At 39.1% G+C, this 19,663-nt stretch overlaps 1 protein-coding gene across 1 annotated transcript; it reads right to left on the reverse strand.

Moving 5' to 3' along the window:
- Positions 1-1,710: 1,710 nt before the first annotated feature.
- On the reverse strand, positions 1,711-19,290 carry tnfrsf1b (tumor necrosis factor receptor superfamily, member 1B). The gene is made up of 9 exons (XM_077204125.1): positions 19,131-19,290; positions 11,887-11,983; positions 11,633-11,758; positions 7,095-7,247; positions 6,607-6,697; positions 6,238-6,521; positions 5,647-5,721; positions 5,440-5,477; positions 1,711-3,239 (listed from the first exon to the last, which is right to left on the reverse strand). Exons 1-9 carry the CDS (start codon positions 19,194-19,196, stop codon positions 2,829-2,831), a joined length of 1,341 nt encoding a protein of 446 aa, XP_077060240.1. The 5' UTR covers positions 19,197-19,290; the 3' UTR covers positions 1,711-2,828.
- Positions 19,291-19,663: the final 373 nt, after the last annotated feature.

A 19,663-nucleotide genomic window follows, 5' to 3' on the forward strand; every position in this document is an offset into this window, starting at 1 on the left:
TAAATTTAGATTAATGCAAAACGTATCGAAAGTGTGACATACATTGCTTTACAGCTGTAGATATAAACAGATTTTATCATGCTTTATCTGGGAATTGAACCCATAAACTTGTAGTTGTCAGTAGAATGCTCTACTTCTTGGATTTTCATATTGCAAAAATGAAAGTCGAAATTGAAATGAAATGAAATTAAATTGAACCCATAAACTTGCAGTTGTCAGTAGAATGCTCTACTTCTTGCATTTTCATATTGCAAAAATGGAAGTCGGGGTCTGTGACGAGGGTAAAACAAGATGCATAAAAAAGACATTGAAAATAAAGCAGAAATAAACAAAAAATAAAATAATTTTTAAATTTATATCATAAAAAGTTTTTCTTTCTATTTAGCGACAGGTATCACAGAAGATACTGAAATCGTTCATATAGATGACCATGCTTTTTATTTTACTTTAATAAAATACTTTAATACTTAAATAAATGGAAAAAAATAATTTTTATATATATATATATATACATATATATATATATATATACACACACACACACAGAGTTGTGCTCAGAATTAATGGCACCCTTGTTAAATATGATCAAAACTGGCTGTAAAAATTAAATCTGCATCATTTTTAACTTGTTTTGGAGACAAACGTTTATTTCATAATGTTATTCCCCACCCCACTTTCAATTCTTTTACTTCAATGAAAGGTTAGATTTTTGGCAATTTTTTGAATGAAAGATCAAAAGGATAAACGATGCAGATTTATTTTTTTACAGTTTTGATCATATTTACCAGGGGTGCCATTAATTCTATATATATATATATATATATATATATATATATATATATATATATATATATATATATTAAAAAACTGTAAGTTAATTTAATAACAACAAAATTCCAATTTATTTTAATAAAAATCATAAGTGTTTACACCCCAATATTCCCCCAATGGTGTTACTGTGTCCAAGGGGGACTTGTACATTATAATACTTACATCATCTGTTCCCATTCTGAAAAAATCAAGTGATTACTCAATGAGCTACAAATGAAAACCAGATTTCCTGAACCAGTCCCACAACAAACAGAATGTGGCTTAGTGAAGACTTTGTTCCACGCTCAGAAAAAGCAAGCAGCTCGCTCTACAGTGCAGTATCGACGTGGGAGTACAGCAACCATCAAAAACAGCATGATCAATATTAAATCAGCTCCTAAAGAGAAACTTCTCTGATTCTTTAAGTCTGTTAACAGCTGTATTGATCCACCGCTGGAGGCTGTCCTCCAGCCTCAAAGAGACTTTCATCTTAAACTGTTTTTTGTGCTGGTGGTATACCAACAGCGTCTATATAATGAATGTTCTGGCAAGGATAACAGTTTGGTCTTGACTACACTGTAGTTTCCACAGTTAGTCAGTCAATGGGGAAATACATAAATTAAAGCAATATATGCTGAATAAAATATGTCCGGGCTTTAGATTTGTAGTAGATTCCTGTGCAAAACTCTCTGGCATAATATCAAGGCATTGCTAGGTCCCTCAAATGATTTTTTTAGCCTACATTATTGTCCACCATTGTCCACCAGGTGAGAAATCTCAAGTTAGAGGTTTCATCCATGTCTGTGGCACAAACGACTCTGGATGAGTTACACAAATTATACTTGTGTAAGTAATAGCAATAGATTGCCTAATAGAAAAAAAAATAACATAGACAAACAATTATGAATAAAATTGGGTTTTATACATGTATATATACACATTTTTACAATGAAAATGTATTTACAACTTTAAAAACATAAAAAATAACTATATACATATCTATCATCTTTGGCAAAATACTTGGAAGTGCAATACAGTATATACAGTATGTTGACTCTCTAATCCAACAAATTTTTAGACAACCTGTGCTGCAACAGAAGGCTCTATTGCTCATTCATCTCATGTAATCCCTCTATTCACTGAGTCTTTATATCATAATGGGGAAAAAACAGGACAGTAAAAAACGGGGAGGTAGAGAAAATAACCACTGGGTGGCGCTAACTTCATCTATCTAAACAGATTTATGTATTATTCATTAAAAGGGATAGTTCACCCAGAAATCTGTCATCATTTACTCAAGTTGCTCTGTTGAACACAAAAGAAGATATTTTGAAGAATGTGAGTATTTAAACAACTGCTGGTTAAAAAAATACTATGAAAGTCACAGGGGACCAGAAACTGTTTGGTTACCAACATTCTTCAGAATATCTTTTAAATTCCCCAGAACAAAGAAACTTTTAGAACAAATTGAGGTTGAGTATATGATGACATCTGGTGAACTATCGCTTTAAGTCTTATTGGGTCAAAGACAATTACTAAATAAGTAATCCTAAAGCTTTATAACTATGAAACATCACTGATGTAAATAATTCACACTAGATGTTTGGTATTTTAAATAATCAGCATTGTCGACTTTGCCTGTTTGGTTAATTAGTATTGCAGGATAGAGCTTTGGTGGGCTGAAGTCAGATGCAAATTTTTCTAGTTGGGCCAGAAATTGTAATTGTGTATGAGTAAGTTCCTATCATCAAATGATGTGAAATTAAATCAGCCATCAGCCACCCTGCTCTTTATATATCAGCATCGTATGGTGAAAAACACTAATTAGTGCTAAAGTAGTAATGTGAGCTTATATATCAACCACTGTGTTTTACAAATCAGCCTTGTATAATAACATTTTTTTTTTAAAAATGTTATTTTTAAATCCCTGAATAACATTACATTGCATTCGAGCATTTGGAAAATACACTTCTCGAAACGTATACATTTTTTCAGCTGGCCTGATCGGTAACATTGGATCAGAAGGTACACGGGCCGCTCTCCTGCACTGACTGCAGAGCTTCTTTGCCGTCCTCTTGCTGGCAGGACACACAGACCTCCTCTTGGGAAAGCGGCACCGGAGCTTCATCGCGGGGTGTCGGTGCAGATGTGTTCATCGGGATGGAACAGGACGCTGTCGCTGGGTTCAGCTGGCAGTTGAAGGTGGCCGTGATGCTGAGATTGACTAACGGGCTGGAGACGGACGGCAGCTCGTGTAGCGACTCCTCCTGACTGGTGCGTTCCAGCCAGTCTCCGCTGATGTGACTCTGGCTGGAGTCCGGCTGACTCTGGCTGTCCGATGAAGACATGGAGGGCTCCTTCTGGCACTTGTCGGGAGTTAATAGAAGCTGACAATCAGGTATGTCGCTCTTCGAGGGATCCTGCTCTGGCTGAAGAGAACAAGAGAAAAAATTAAATGAGGATGTGTAGAATACTTGTATCCCACAATGCAATGTGCTCGATTAGGAATTTCGTTGGTTGCATCCAAAATCACATACTTCCCTATTACATAGTAGGCGAAAACACTATGTGACAAAGGTAGTATGTCCGAATTCACAGTACTCAAAAAAGAGTAGGAAAAAAGTACCCGGATGACCTACGACTTCTGGTGAGATTCTGAAGTGCGTGTACGATGGAAACTTTACAATCCCATGAGGCCATGGGAGAGGATTTATGAATGGAAGTGAAGCTGGTAGGTCACATGATAATGACAACATTGCAAATGTAGTACGTCTAGATTCATACTATATAGAACACACATTTTTAGCGGCTGTGAAGTAATTGTTCAAAATAAGTACCTACTTAGGAGAGTATGTGATTTACGCAGTCGTAATTTGATTGGATAAATGAAAAACCGCACAATATTTCTATTTATTTCTAATATATTAAATGTATGACACTGAATTAAATATGCAATGTGGAAATGAGGTCATGTGACAAATTAGTTTAGTGTACTAAGAATTTCTTGTTGTACAACCCCATTTCCAGAAAAGTTGGGACATTTTGTAAAGTGCAATAAAATAAAGAATCTGTGATTTGTTCATTTTCTTAAACCTTTATTTAACTGACAAAAGTACAAAGGAAAGATTTCCAATGGTTTCACTGACCAAATGAATTGTATTCTGTAAAGATAAACTAATTTTTAATTTGGATGGCTGCAACACACTCCAAAAAAGTTGAAACAGCGGAAAAATAAAAGTTAAAAGATTATAGAATATAATATTAAACTGTTTAGAAAAAGCCCACAATAAGCAGGTGAATTGGCAAAGGTGAGGGTATCTTTATTGGGTATAAAATGAGCATCTCAGTCTTTGCTTGCAAAGATGGGTCATGGCTCACCACTCTGTGCCAAGTTTCATTAGAGAATTGTAAAACAATTTTAAAAAAATGCAAGATTTAGCAAATTGCAAAACAGTGAAAATGTGTGCTGTGGTCAGATGAGTCCATGTTTCAGCTTGTTTTTGGGAAAAACACAATGAGTTATCAGTCCCAAGGACAAAAGGGAGCATCCAGACTTTCCTTAGCGACAGGTGCGAAAGCAAACATCTGTCATAGTGCGAAGGTGCATCAGTGCAAATGGCAGGGGTGACTTGCATGTGTGTGAAGGTATTATTGACATGGAGACATATTGACATCTGACATATTCAGATACTAACATATTCAGATTGAAGAGAGATATGTAATGGTATTAAGATCACATCTTTCCTGGGTGGCAAGACAATATCAGGCCTCATTCAGCAAGTGCCACATCGGAGTGGTTTATAGACACTACACCATAGAGTGGATGTGCTTGACTGACTGCCTGCAGTCCAGATCTGTCTCTTATGGAAAATGTATGACCCATCGTGAAAAGGAGAATCAGACAATGACGACCACAGACTGTTAAGCAGCTGTCTTCTATCAAGCCAGATTGGGTAGTATCCTCAGTTCCCGAACAATTAAAAAGTGTAATTAAAAGGAAAGAGGATGGGACACAGTGGTAAACATGCCTCTGTCCCAACTTATTTGGAGTGTGTTGCAGCCATCAAAATCCAAGCATATTTATCTTTACAAAATACAATTAAGTTGATCAGTGAAAACATTGGAAATCTTTTCTTAGTGCTTTTGTCAGTTACATAAAGGTTGGTTTGTACACTCGTTATTGCGGTGCATTTTGGGATTGAATGAGTGCACTTAACATCCAAGATAGTTTCGGACACCACTACAAATAGTGCCCTATTTAAGGGTATAAGGCCGATTTCAGAAACAGCCTTATTATATCTCTACTTTCCAGAAATAGTAATAGTAGTATGCTAGTATGCTTATCCTTTATATGTAACAAAACAAGATATATAGACTTACTGTATCTTTATATGGCAGAAATAGTATTAGTACAATAGTATTATGATGGTATGCTATTTAGAATTTAGGCTTGTTGATTGGAGAACCTAAATTTAACATTAAAATTCTGCTGGTAGTTTACATTTTTTACTAGTGGTTTACCTTGTTTGATAATAAAGCTACACCAAAAAAATTGCTTTAAACATACCATTTTCTTTTTAAAAAAATCTTTAAAAAATAATATGCAGTACATAGAAAAGAAAAACGTACCTTTGTGCCCCCTGTGATTGGAACCTTGTTGTGTGCACCTGCAGGAGAAAGTTAGAGAAAGACGTCACAGAAAGCATAAAAAAAGTGATCATGATAAAAAAATTAAAAAGTACCGAATCTGAATCTAAAGAGCAGATAACATTTAACTGATCTACCAAAATTACTTCTTTGATCTCTTCATTATTTAAATGAAAATACCCACACTACCTTTTCTCTTATGTAACACGCATGTAATCCCCATCACTGCCAACGTCAGCAAAACCAGAACACCACAAACAATGACTGAAGAGAACAGAAACAGAGATAAAGACAGACCACAGAAGAAACAATAAAAGGTTACAAGTGACAAAGTGAGGAAGGAAATGCATGACAGAGAATAAAACATTCAAACATTGTCACAAGCAAGGCATCAAAAAGTGACTCAGTGACAGATACAGTCTTTTTGTCTGATTAAAAAAAAAAATCTTCAAATCAAAGCTTGTAATGTTATGATTCACCTGTAGCTGATTGTTTTGGTTCATGGCTTATAACTCTTTGACAAAAACTCATAAATCCTATAGAAATACTAAGAAGTTAAAATAAAAATAGGTTGGTGGGACTTTTGCACTCTATTAAGTTGCGTTCTGGAATACTTGATTCTGATTGGTCGATCAGAGCATTCTGCAGTAAAATATTTGTGTTTAAATTATGTTTGCACCAGGCAACCGATTTCCTGCATAGTATTCCGATACTATTTAACAACATGGTACTTTTATGAGGATTGCAACCTAAATTTGAATGAAATGGCCTCATATTTACCAGCGCAGTAGATTAGAATGGAGGTATTTGGGTTAGGGCCTATTGTGGTTTGATTCTCTGGTGTGCTTGGCGTCATGCTGCTCGATGGAAGCAGAGATGGTGTGGTGATCGTGTTCATGCGCTGCACTTTAACCGTTGGACTTTGGAAATGAATTCCTTTTGGGCGAGTATGCTTTGAGGAAATCTGAAGAGAAACCTCTGTTGTTGTTGATGGGAGTGGTGTCATATCACACACCGTGTCAGTGACAGAGTTGCCAGGGCTTAAAACTGAACCGCCATTGCATCTAACCCAGAAAAAAAAGACAAATAAGCCGTATTCATTGGTGTATATTTGTAAGTAATGATTCTTTCTTTCCATTCATATCTTACTGTGTGTGTGGTTGGCAGTGCTCAGCATTACTGCGGTTTGAAAACGTTCCAGGCGGACACACTTCACACTTGACATCAGCTTTAGGTGATCCTGCATTCACAAACACAAGGATGATGCCACATGTAACTGGTCTACTGAAACAAATATTCACATACATCATCAAATGACTTTACGGAAAATTAATGCATTTCCCATTGAAACAAACAGCTTTTTATAAAGCAAGTAACCAGCAACCATTTGCTACATGTTGTTTTAGTGATTATAGATATTAAGGGGAGAAGCATTCGTAAGCTAGAACGCATTTTATTTGACAAAAGTTGAATGAGTCATCCATATTTTTACAATTTTCCCAAAAGAGACTGTAAATGTTAGATGTGTGCTAAAAAATAATTTCATCAACATACATAAATGCTACAAATCTCCAATTCTGGCTTCCCATGCTCTTATAGTGTTAACGTACAGTAGCTAGATTATGTTTGCCTCTTACCTTTTCTGATGATGCGTTCACCAGGTTTGCAGGATCTATATTTTCTACATTGATCACATTCATTAACAGTGTCCATGCAGGTCATTCCAGGCTTGCAAACGCAAACAGTTTGGGTATCAGCGGAGCATTTCTTATGATAAGCCAGTCCTTTCTCTATCAAGAAGAATTGAACACAGTTGGGGGAAAAAATTAAATAAATATTTTTATACAAGTAAATTCAGTGTTCGAACACACAAAACACTAAAATACCCGTGACAAAGTTGGTTATGTCTTAAGTGAAAGTAAACAGTTGAGAGAGAAATCTGATGTGTATCATTATATTGGATCCGCTCATTAAATCTTAAAATTACAGCAGCCTATAAAAATCTGCTGCTGTCCATATCATTAATATTAATCAAACAAAACACATCTTGAGATAGATGAACATGTTTAATTTATACAGTGAACACTTTTTTTCTGTGGTATCGAAGGGCTTTAAGTAATAAATGAAAAGCAAAGTTACATTAACCCCCACCCCCCAATTTATTTATTTATTTAGTTGATCAGAGAAAAAAATTCGATCCGTGACTCAAAAAACGTAATATGATCCGAACCGTGAGTTTAGTGATTCGTTGCACCACTAGCCTGTGCCCTCTAAAGTTTTATGACTGAACTATATATTTAACTATATTAGTTCAAATTAACTAACAATGAGCATTTATTAATCTTAATTTCAATGTTTACTAACACATTATTTAAATCAAAAGATGTATCTGTTAATATTTTTAATGGACCCTAGGTAACATGAACTAACAATGAACAGATGTATTTTATAAACAAAAGTTAACAAAGATGAATAAATACTGTTAATAAATGTATAAATGCAAAGTGTTACTGTAAATGCTCACATGAGCAATTTTGTGGAAATCAGCATGTAGTTTGTTTAATCCGTACATTTTATATTTTAATTTGAAACTTTCTAAAATTTAAAGGAATAGTTCATAAAAAAATGCAAATTCTCTTATCATTTACACAAATTATACGGTAGTTTTGTGTGAAGAATATTAACCTTCACCTCTGCTTTTTGTCATTTTTGTTGCTTGACAGCCTCTGTCACTCACTAATGGTCACTATTCACTTTCATTGTACAAAAAAATTGAAGTGTGAATATTGCGCTAAATATCTCCATTTGTTGTTTATTAAAGAAAGAAAATCTTCAATGGTTTGTAGGGGTGTAACGATATTCGAACCGAACCGAAGAACCGCGATACAGAACCCACGATTCGAATCGCGATACTCTCATGGCGTACCGAACACGCCCCGCCCCCTGCTACCCCGGCCCCACCCCGCCCGCTTCTACCCCGGCCCCGCCCAGCCCGGCTCATTGGACCTGGAATGTGTACACAACGAATTCCGTTTTGTAGCCTAACCACCATTAAAACCAAATAGCAAGCTCCGTGTTTTGTTACTTTCGATAATAAGCAAGGTGTAATCTTCAAATTCTGACTATTTGATCACAAAATCAAACAATAAATGCCGTTTTGGCGCTCTTTGATGTGGCGTGACAGATCGCTGTACTCAGGGCTCTCAAGTTTTATCAAAAGTTTAGAGTGACATTTAGGGGAGGAGCCACCCAAATATTTGCAGCAGCGGTCCCTCGACCCAACCAAATTCGCTTCAATTTTTGCTAGCAGTTCAATTTTGCCTATTGTTCATAATTGACCAGCACAAATGGAAATTATAACAATTGTTAAATCTGATAAAAAGACAAATTCATCCAAATAAAATAAATAGTTATATTTAAAAAATACAAATTTATTGAAAAATAACAATTAATTTGACCCCAAACAAGCCAACTGAACATCAGTGCTCAATGTACATAACATTGTGTCATAACAACTTGCCCTGAGCATGTATGTCAAGACCCAAACCGGTCACCTTTACAGGGGTCATCGGATCATAGCTGTCAACATTGAACATTGAAAATAAGGGAGATTTCCCGGAATCCATCCCCAAAATAAGGGATTTTTTTACACGATTCTTACCCACAAACTTTAAAAAAAAAAAGCACTAATCATTAACAATCTAAAGAGTTTATAACTACATATAGGCCTACATATGTGTGAGAGAGAAAGAGACAGTGTGTGTGTGTGTGTGTATGAGAGAGAGAAAGAGACAGTGGGTGTGTGTGTGAGAGAGAGAGAGAGAGAGAGAGAGAGAGAGAGAGAGAGAGAGAGAGAGAGGTAGTGAGAGACAGTGTGTGTGTGTGTGTGTGTGTGTTAGGGGTGTGACCGTAACCGTGAGACCGACGGTTATAGTTGAACACCGTCATTAGAACTCTATAACCGCCAAAATCGTGTTATTAAAATATTTGTTACATTTTTTATCATAGAGAATGTTTAAATACTAATATCAGCTTACGAGGGAAACGGAGGCGGAGTTAGTGGTGCTTCGGAAGTTCGGAGGCTGCTGCAGGAGATGATTTGGTAGAGGTCTGTGCCCCTTTACAGATCAGAGCGCACGCTGACACGGAGTTAGGGTTAAGCTTTGTTTATACCATGGTTTATACTCGACGCGTCCGCATGAGCGCGAAGGTGCGCGCGGCAAAAATGACCAGTTGGGTGCGCAAGACCACATTTCGCTTTGCTGTGTGCACGGCTTTTTTTGTAACAGCGATTGCGGCGCCGCATCCGAGGATGAACAACTTCAAGCCGAATCTGCCCAAGTACGTCTCACACAATCAGAGCGTAAAAATACGGGATATTTTACGGGAAAATACTAAAACGGGAAGACAGCGGGAAAAGAGCTAAAATACGTGAGAAACCCGGAAAAAACGGGAGGGTTGACACCTATGCATCGGATGCCCATTTTCCACAAGTTGGTATGATTCTTTTGGGTCTTCATGTAAAGTTTTTAACATACTTTGGTTAAAATTTCTCAATGGTTGTGTAAAACAACACCCTTTTTACCTCTTCAAAAACAGCTCTGTTCACAGTGACCCGTTTCGGTGCATGTCTCTTTAAATGATAATGAGCAACAACTTTTTGGCTTTTTGAGGATTAAAAAAAAAGTGAATGGATTTTTTTCATTGCATGGTGATTGTGTCCACACACTGCAAAGACACATTTATTTGCAAATACCATATAAAAGTGTATTTTGCATCCGATGACCCCTTTGAAAGCAGTTGGAGAGTTTTTGAATGCATCAAAAATAATTTAGCACGAATTTGGCTATACTCCTCAACATCAGCTCTCACTGTCTTTGATCACAGGCAAGAGATATCGTCCAGGAATCGTAAAATCAAAATGCTAAAAAAAATAAATGAAGATGTCCGCAAACCGCATTCATCAGATCGTGCTCTTTCAACTTCCACTCCGTGTGTGCGCGTGTTGTCTAGTAACGAACGAGCTTGCAGCGGGAACACATAATTTACCCGGAAACAACTAATTCTAATTGGCTGGTAGCTAGCATTTAACTCTGTATAACTCGAGACAGATGCTATGAACTCGGCAGAGAACTTCCCTCCGTTTGCCTGCGCCTCGTTCATTAATTGTATAGCGGGACAAGTTCCCTTACTCCTCAGCGTGAGAAATACAAGGTGTGGCGTGTGAACGGGTTGAAATGCGTGTGTCTAGACTTGAGAGCCCTGCTGTACTAGCTCCTCATTTCAAGTGGCAGCGCGGAGCTCGAGTAAACGCGATCATCTCTTCCTCAGTTACAGAATAAACATGAATGGACACCTGAAGGTATGTTGAAAAATACAGTATACTTACTGAAAGGCATCATAACTCGTGTAATCGCTCAATCAGTGTTTCAGCAGCGTAAAGACGTCAATAAAACGGCATAGCTTGTCACTAGCATTATATTTACCTCAACAGGCAAGTGATTCAGTGTCCACAACTTGTTGGTTCCTAGAGAAATGAACTCTTGCACTAAATAAATGCACTATATTATCCTATATATTATATTTTACTTAACCTGTTAATTATATCTTGATTATTTAATGTACGTTTAAAATATCTTTCATAAAAATGACAGCAACTGTGTAAATTATTATATTTCAATAACAAATTAGAGTAAAGTTAATGCAAAAACTGTCTTATGTTCAGTTTACATGTTTTCATACAATGTGTTGGGTGTTGATTATTAAATCTAAAAAATAAATAGCATCTGAATTTAGGCTCTGTTGTTAACCTTTAATGTTATAGTAATGTGCGGCTTCCTATATAGTTTACAGCATTAGCAGATTTTTAATCCTTACAAAACGTTTAATTGTAATTGAATTAATTTAAAGACAAAGACACCATTTTTTCATTAAACCACTGTTTAATTTTTTTTTTAGCTTTCTAAACCGAACCGAGACGTCAAAACCGTGGGAAAACCGAACCGTCAGTTATGTGTATCGTTAAACCCCTAATGGTTTGGAAGGACAAGAGGGAGAGTAAATGATGACGGAATTATTTTTTTATAATGAACTATCCCTCAAAGATATATTCCAAAGAATATTAAAAACAAGCCTTTTTGATTCTGGGGTGATTGTATTAAAATAGTTGACTCACCATCTTTACAACGCGGACAGGAGAAACAATTGGGAAAGTGGTTAAATTGATCCGAGTACTGTCCATCTTGACAGGGCGCACATTTGGTGTCTGAATGCGCAGTGCACTCTTTATCCAGACGTGTTCCTACAATAAATATAAATATGTCAGAACCTGCAGTCATTTCTAAACAAAACTAATAAAGTTATGAATACAAATGGTTACACTGTCCTATCGTGGTAAAAACAGAAACATTTGTAATCTTGTCAACCTACCTGGTTTGCATTTACTGCAGCATATTTTCAGACTTTTGAGGTAATATTCAGTGGTTGTGTTGTCACATACTCCATTTGAGCTATATGGAAGTGGTGCCTATGAACATAAAGGACAAAGCCAAAAATATCAGACAGTGACATTTTCCTTGACTTATCAGGAACCGATACTTGGACATGTCATGTGGCTTGTGAACAAAACAGTGTGCATCATTTCCTCCTATAAGTCTTTTCCCAAGGACGCCAAGTGTGGGACAGATAAAACATTTAGTGTGGGACAGATAAGTCTTTTCCCAAGGATGCCAAGTGTGGGACAGATAAAACATTTAGTGTGGGACAGATAAAACTTTTATACAAGGTTCACTGACATGATGAAAAATGTGAAAAACAGAGTAACTTCAAATGGATGGATGTTGAAAAAGCTGGTGTGATAGTCTTAAATCTGCACTCGTCAGCTACAAAGCTAGTCAAAACCTACAACAAAGTCTCAGTAACTAGTGGTAGACTGATATATCAGCCAGGCCAATTAAAGCTCCAGTAGGTCACTTTTGTAAACAAATATTTATTAAAACTGTCATTATGTCCTGACAGTAGAATATGAGACAGATAATCTGTGGAAAAAATCAAGCTCCTCTGGCTCCTCCCTGTGGTCCTATTGCCATTTGCAGAAATACACCGCTCCCGGTCAGAAACAACCAATCAGAGCCAGGAGGAATGTCTTAGCAGTGTCAATCACACTCGTGTACGCGCTGATCACCCCTCTCTTGCACAGCGCGAGCGCGTACCGTCGTTTGTGACTCTCCTGTTCGAACTCGTTCATCCAAATGAACGAATCTTTTTTCGAGTCATTTCGTTCATTCAACGAACGAAATGACTCGAAAAAAGATTTGTTCATTTTGAACGAGTCTTTTTCGGAGTCATTTCGTTCATTCAACGAACGAAATGACTCGAAAAAAGATTTGTTCATTTGGATGAACGAGTTCGAACAGGATCACGAACGTGCATCACAGAACAGAGCAAGGCGAGCATTTGTGCTTATAAAACTTAAAGTTTTGTATTTATTTTTGAAATGACCGATCGTTTCGCTAGATAAGACCCTTATTCATCGTCTGGTATCGTTTAAAGCCCTGTGAAGCTGCGCTGAAACTGTCATTTGGTCCTTGAAACGTTTGTGTCCTATTGAAGTCCATTATATGGAGAAAAGGCCTGGAATGTTTTCATCAAAAACCTTCATTTCTTTTCGAATGAAGAAAGAAAGACATGGACATCTTGGATGACATGGGGGTGAGTAAATTATCAGCAAAAGTATTTTTTAAAGTGAACTAATCCTTTAACGTTATCTTACTAGCTATTTATAACTTATAGAAAGAGTGCAACGTTATAAAGTTACATGTATTGCAAAATACATAATGATTTGAGGACCAAGTTTGTAGTCAAAGTATGGGCAGGCCATAGTCAATGTAAAGCATATTGTTGATGTTTCGTCCCTATTAGTGAATGTTCCATAACTGTTTATAATCCGCCGTCATCGGTGGTCCTGCTTACTAGCCTGCGCGTTCACGGCAGGCTCCGCTGTGGGGGAGGAGCTGTGGAGGGAGGAGCTGTGGGGGAGGAGCTGTGGAGGGAGGAGCTGTGGGGGAGGAGCTGTGGAGGGAGGAGGTGGGGGGGAGGAGCTGTGGAGGGAGGAACTGTGGGGGAGGAGCTGTGGGGGAGGAGCTGTGGGGGAGGAGCTGTGGAGGGAGGAACTGTGGAGGGAGGAGCTGTGGGGGAGGAGCTGTGGAGGGAGGAGCTGTGGAGGGAGGAGCTGTGGAGGGAGGAGCTGTGGAGGGAGGAACTGTGGAGGGAGGAGCTGTGGAGGGAGGAGCTGTGGAGGGAGGAGCTGTGGAGGGAGGAGCCGTGGGGGAGGAGCCGTGGAGGGAGGAACTGTGGAGGGAGGAACTGTGGAGGGAGGAACTGTGGAGGGAGGAGCCGTGGGGGAGGAGCCGTGGAGGGAGGAGCCGTGGAGGGAGGAGCCGTGGAGGGAGGAGCCGTGGAGGGAGGAGCTGTGGAGGGAGGAGCTGTGGAGGGAGGAACCGTGGAGGGAGGAGCCGTGGAGGGAGGAGCCGTGGAGGGAGGAGCCGTGGAGGGAGGAGCCGTGGAGGGAGGAGCTGTGGAGGGAGGAACTGTGGAGGGAGGAGCTGTGGAGGGAGGAGCTGTGGAGGGAGGAGCTGTGGAGGGAGGAGCTGTGGAGGGAGGAGCTGTGGAGGGAGGAACTGTGGAGGGAGGAGCCGTGGGGGAGGAGCCGTGGAGGGAGGAGCCGTGGAGGGAGGAGCCGTGGAGGGAGGAGCTGTGGGGGAGGAGCTGTGGAGGGAGGAGCTGTGGAGGGAGGAACTGTGGAGGGAGGAGCTGTGGAGGGAGGAACTGTGGAGGGAGGAGCTGTGGAGGAAGGAGCTGTGAAGGGAGGAACTGTGGGGGAGGAGCTGTGGAGGGAGGAGCCGTGGGGGAGGAGCCGTGGGAGAGGAGCTGTGGAGGGAGGAGCTGTGGAGGGAGGAGCTGTGGAGGGAGGAACTGTGGAGGGAGGAGCTGTGGGGGAGGAGCTGTGGAGGGAGGAGCTGTGGGGGAGGAGCTGTGGAGGGAGGAGCTGTGGGGGAGGAGCTGTGGGGGAGGAGCTGTGGAGGGAGGAGCTGTGGGGGAGGAGCTGTGGGGGAGGAGCTGTGGAGGGAGGAACTGTGGAGGGAGGAGCTGTAGCGTAGCAGAGAGCAAGGGGGTTGGACCTGTAAGTTGTGCTTGTTCAAATTTTCAGGCTTAGTCAACATTTTCTCAAAACTCCCTACTGCAACTTTAAAAACTGTAGCTCATATTTATTTTATTTAGTCTGACACTGTTAATCAGTTAATTAGTTAACACTGACGAATCCATTGGATATGAAAAACAGTTTTATTACAGCAAAAATATTAGTGTTCATTTAATTTCTGAAATGTTGGCATTTAAGAATCACAATCAAACACTGAAAAACTCAGATGGTCAACCACTAATTTGGCACACACAAACCCAACTATCTAGATGTTTTGAAAGATGTGGGTATTTCAACGTGGTTGCTGATATGTAAATATAGATAATATAGTTACAATTTATTGAAAGGAAAAGGAATATATATATACAGTATATACATACATGTATATATACATGTATATACTCGCACGCACGCACGCACGCACGCACGCACGCACGCACGCACGCACGCACGCACGCGCGCGCGCGCGCGCGCACACACACACACACACACACACACACACACACACACACACCCCTTAACTTTCACAGTGAAGAGCTTAACCACACGCACAGTGGAAACTGATATAAATGGCCAAATTGGGCCAAAGGTATTGATGGAGAGTGGCAAAGATCAATGCTTGTTGTTTTTCTGTCCTATAATAATCTTCTGACCAATAGATTGATATCCTGAGAGCTTATACAGAATCTCCAGCAGTTTGCTTTCTGAGTGCAGACGGTGTCCAATGTACAACTTCCAAATGATAAACACTGACAGAGGGGATGGAAGGTGGAGCAAAGGAGGACAAAAGCAGAAGTGAAATCAGAGGGAAATCACTGTTAACTAACTGTATAAATAATAATATACAAAATAGCGAGGGAGAAACAACAATGACCGGGAAACTCAGATCGGGAAATCAGACAAACATTTTAGAGGAAAAGCAAGGGACTTTTGCAAATCATTGGGAACTTCTTGACAACTTTAATACGCAATTTTTTTTTTTGTGTGTGTTTTTAAAACCAGCCACACATAAAATATACCAAGAGGTGATTTATAATATCTAACGATATGTAGAATCTTGCTAGAATTGTTTGATATCCACATGAATGAATATAACAGAGCATATTATCGAGATCACATCTAACCCCGAATCAAATGTAAAAAATGTACTATTTTATGCCTAAAGAAAGTTACGTACCAGTCAAGAGTATATGTTTGCATTGAGCGCCTATAGCAGGGGTTTCCAATCCTGCTCCTGAAGGGTCACTGCACTCAGAGTTTACACGTGTTGGACTTTAAGTGGCTTTAAGCTCCTAATTAAACACATCTGAACCAGCTAATCAAGTGCTGCCTCCCAATTCGCAAACTATCTGTCCTAAATAGTATTCGAAATTAGAATGAATGTGTCCCAAATCGTAGCATGTTGAAATAAGTATTCCAAAGTATAAGATCCTACTTTTTTCGGTTTTTCCGGCTTTCCAAAGTGCAGATCCATGCACACTCTACGGCTAATATTGCCCACAACCCATTGCGTGTTGGACGAGGATTCGATTAGAACTATAAACATGAGTAAAATGTGTTGAAAAAACACTACATACATGGCAGATTGGCAAGACGGTTAAGTAGAGAGGTTTAGATAAAGGGGTTTGAGTGATTAATTATCAGTATCCAACCTGACAAAAATATATTTATTCAATGCTATCAACATTATATTTCAACTGCATTGTGAACTTTTATAAAGATACGTTTGGTCATTAACTTTTAAATGCATCATAATGCAAATTACAAACACATGAGGAAGTCTCTGCATGAAAAACCTACGACTTGCAGATCAACGTGCAGCTACATTTCTGATACGGAAGGGAATTAAATTAAACTGAATGTGGAGGATTTTAACGGTGACAAGATTATTGACAGGATGCACATAACTAAGCGACAGAGCTGTCCGTTAAAGTCGCAATTATGACAAAGTAGTTTGTCCAAAGCTGTTTACTCTTCTGCTACACACTCAAAAGTATGTACTTTTTCTTCACAAAAACAGGACACATTTTTAGGGCATAGTATAAGAATGTGAATTGGGATGCAGCAAAGATCTTTCTAGGCATACTAGAAACTTCCAGGCAGGTGTGTTGAGGAAAGTTGGAGCTAAAGTTTGCAGGACATTGGCCCAACAGGAGCAGGTTTAGACTTTGGACATCCCTGCCCTATAGATGAAATCATTACAAAACACATTTCACATTCAAAGATCTAGGTATTTCCCAGTGTGAACAATCAAACAGTTAAATGGATTTATCATAATCCCTCATAGATCTGAAAATACAACCCTGAGTACATTTGTACAGCATTTATCGGCACTGTTACTGATCCGTGCTCCTAAAAAGGAAGTTGCTGGAGGATTGTACTTTCTGCCTCAGACCAAAATGCACAGAATGATCTAAGAGTTGTTGCAATCAAGTGTCACACTCAATTCATGTGGCAGGTTTATAAATGACTCATTATACTGAGAAAAAAAAAGAGCTGGCCCAAGAAACTATCTGAGATTAAAAGTCTAACTTCCAGATGAAAAATCAAGCTTTTCAGCGGGAAATGCACATTCTGAGATAATAATGCAGATTAGACGTTACGAAAAATGACTGCATCATCTCTAAAACCACTGACGTTCTCTCAGACAAACGCTCAAGATCTAGAGAGGAAATTGCTGAGGTGTGTTACTGGGAAACGACCCACATATACAGGCCAGCAGACTTCCTCCATGCAACAGTGAGCTTTACTGTAGAACAGACCTGAGCGATTATCTTTACACTATCAGTGTCCTTGTAAGTCAGCCAAACAAGTAAAAAACGATCTCAACAGTGGCAACACATTTACACGTTGACGTTGCATGTAAAATGCATGCACGTATTTCTTGTTAAAAAGACTAAAACATTGTATAACCAACCAAAATCATTCATTAATCTTTAATATACATGAATCATATCTGTTTATTATTTAAGCATTCTCTTTTCTCAGGGCTCCAGCACATTTCTCAGTCAAAGCAGTTTATTCTCCCATGGCCTACAGATCAAGAACAGCAAGTGGAACCTGCAATGTAACTTTTTAAAAGGTTACGTTGATAGGTAAAATCAAGGCTGATTAACAAGACTTAGCATGCTCACTTGACTGTCTTGTTGCATGGTAAAGTACGTGGTTGTGTTCTAGTTATACTGCGACATACGTGAACTCCCCACCCTCACAATCTAGACCGCAAGAGCTAGAACTCAGTAAGCATCTTATGGTCCTATGATACCAAAAATGCTGCACACATCGTTTTGAGATACTTGATGGTTAAAACTGCTGTCCATGTAGACCAGCACACTTTTTTTCTTTTCCCCTCATTTATCATGTTCAAAAATACTGTCTAGAAAGGTAGCTTTAGGCCTATAGTTTTTGCCTATGCCCATGATGCCCAACATGTTTTAAGATACCTATGATTCTCAAGAATGTAGTAGTTCACTAGTTTTCCCCATGTTATGCCCCCAAAATAAAACTAGTTGTAAGATACTTATGATACTCAGCACGGTTTTTTAGGCAAAGTCGCCATAAAGTGCTGTCTATGTAGGCAGTAATTTATGTTTTATTGTGCTCAAATATAATAAGTAGGCAGGTCACTGGGGTTTTCCCATGTGCATCATTCCAAAAACCACGTCAAGCTTAGCAGCTAGCTGAGTTTTTCATATGGTGACCAAAAATCTAGACTATAGAGTGGTGCTTACACCCAAGATGCCTAAAATTCTGTCTATATAGGCAGCAAACTGTGTTTTGAGATAGCCTACCTATGATGCTAAAAAAAAAATGGCATTACGGTAGGCAGTAGCTACATCATGCCAAAATGTGCAAAAATGTGTATGATGCCAAAATGTGCTATCTGACTGGGGGTAAGGCACTAGACACAGGTCATTAGTTTTTCTTTTATCATGTCCATCTTTCTCTCTCACACTCTCACACACACACACACACACACACACACACTAGAGTGGTGCCCAAGATTCCCAAAATATTGTCTAAGTAACGTTAAGCAGCACACTATGCCTATAATTTAAAAATAAGTCACGGCATGTAGCATATTAGGTCACTATGACACCCACAATGTTGTATACGTAGGCAGCACACTAGGTTTTGCATATGTCAAAACATGCAGCCTAGGTAGACAGCTACTGTATGTTGCCTCTGCACGTGATAGCCTACCCCAAACAGTAGGCAGCTCACTATTTGAGACGTACCCAAAACAAGCAACCTAGGCTGGTTCCAACAGCAAAATAACAAAACATAACTGAAAATAACAATGTTCTTCATTTACGACACACATTTAAAATCCCAGAATAACTTTTGTTTCCGTTTAGTGTTTTTCAGAAGTATATTTTCATGTCTATCAAAACACACTTGTGAAAGTCATTAGTATAAGAATGAATCATTACATTGTGTCTGTCAGCAACACACATATAAACCTGCTCGTTACCTTCCCCTCCGCCACGCGCCACACCGCCGTCATAAACAATAACCGTGAGATGAGAATCAACATCATCCTTCAGCGACCCGGACGCGCGACTGAATGAGAACTGACCATCACTCACGCGCTGCGCGTCCCGGAAATGTTGCAAGACAATCCCCCTGCATGTAACCAGGAAGCGACTGCGCGCGCGTGTGTGTGTGTCACACAAACACAAGACTCAGACCCCGCATGTTAACAAACTCTTAATGAACTCAAAAACCCATTTAAACCTGGCAATTAGGAGTTAGTAAAATAAAAATACTACGTAAATGAGGAAGAAATAAACAATAGCCTTTTCAGAACTATGTCTAGATCACCAAGCTACTTTTGAGAAATGTTTCAGTTCAATCACTCAAATGTTATATATTAAATTATAACAATGCTAAATAAAAGCATTGCACTGGCTTTATACTTATACATTTATGTAGCGTACAAATACATCAGCTGTAGGCCTACTGTTTTACTAGACCGGTAAACTGGGTGTGTGATGGATAAATAGA

Source organism: Siphateles boraxobius, unplaced genomic scaffold, assembly GCF_051911475.1.
Source record: "Siphateles boraxobius isolate OS27281-9 unplaced genomic scaffold, OSU_SipBor_1 5, whole genome shotgun sequence".
NCBI classification, from domain to species: Eukaryota; Metazoa; Chordata; class Actinopteri; order Cypriniformes; family Leuciscidae; genus Siphateles; species Siphateles boraxobius.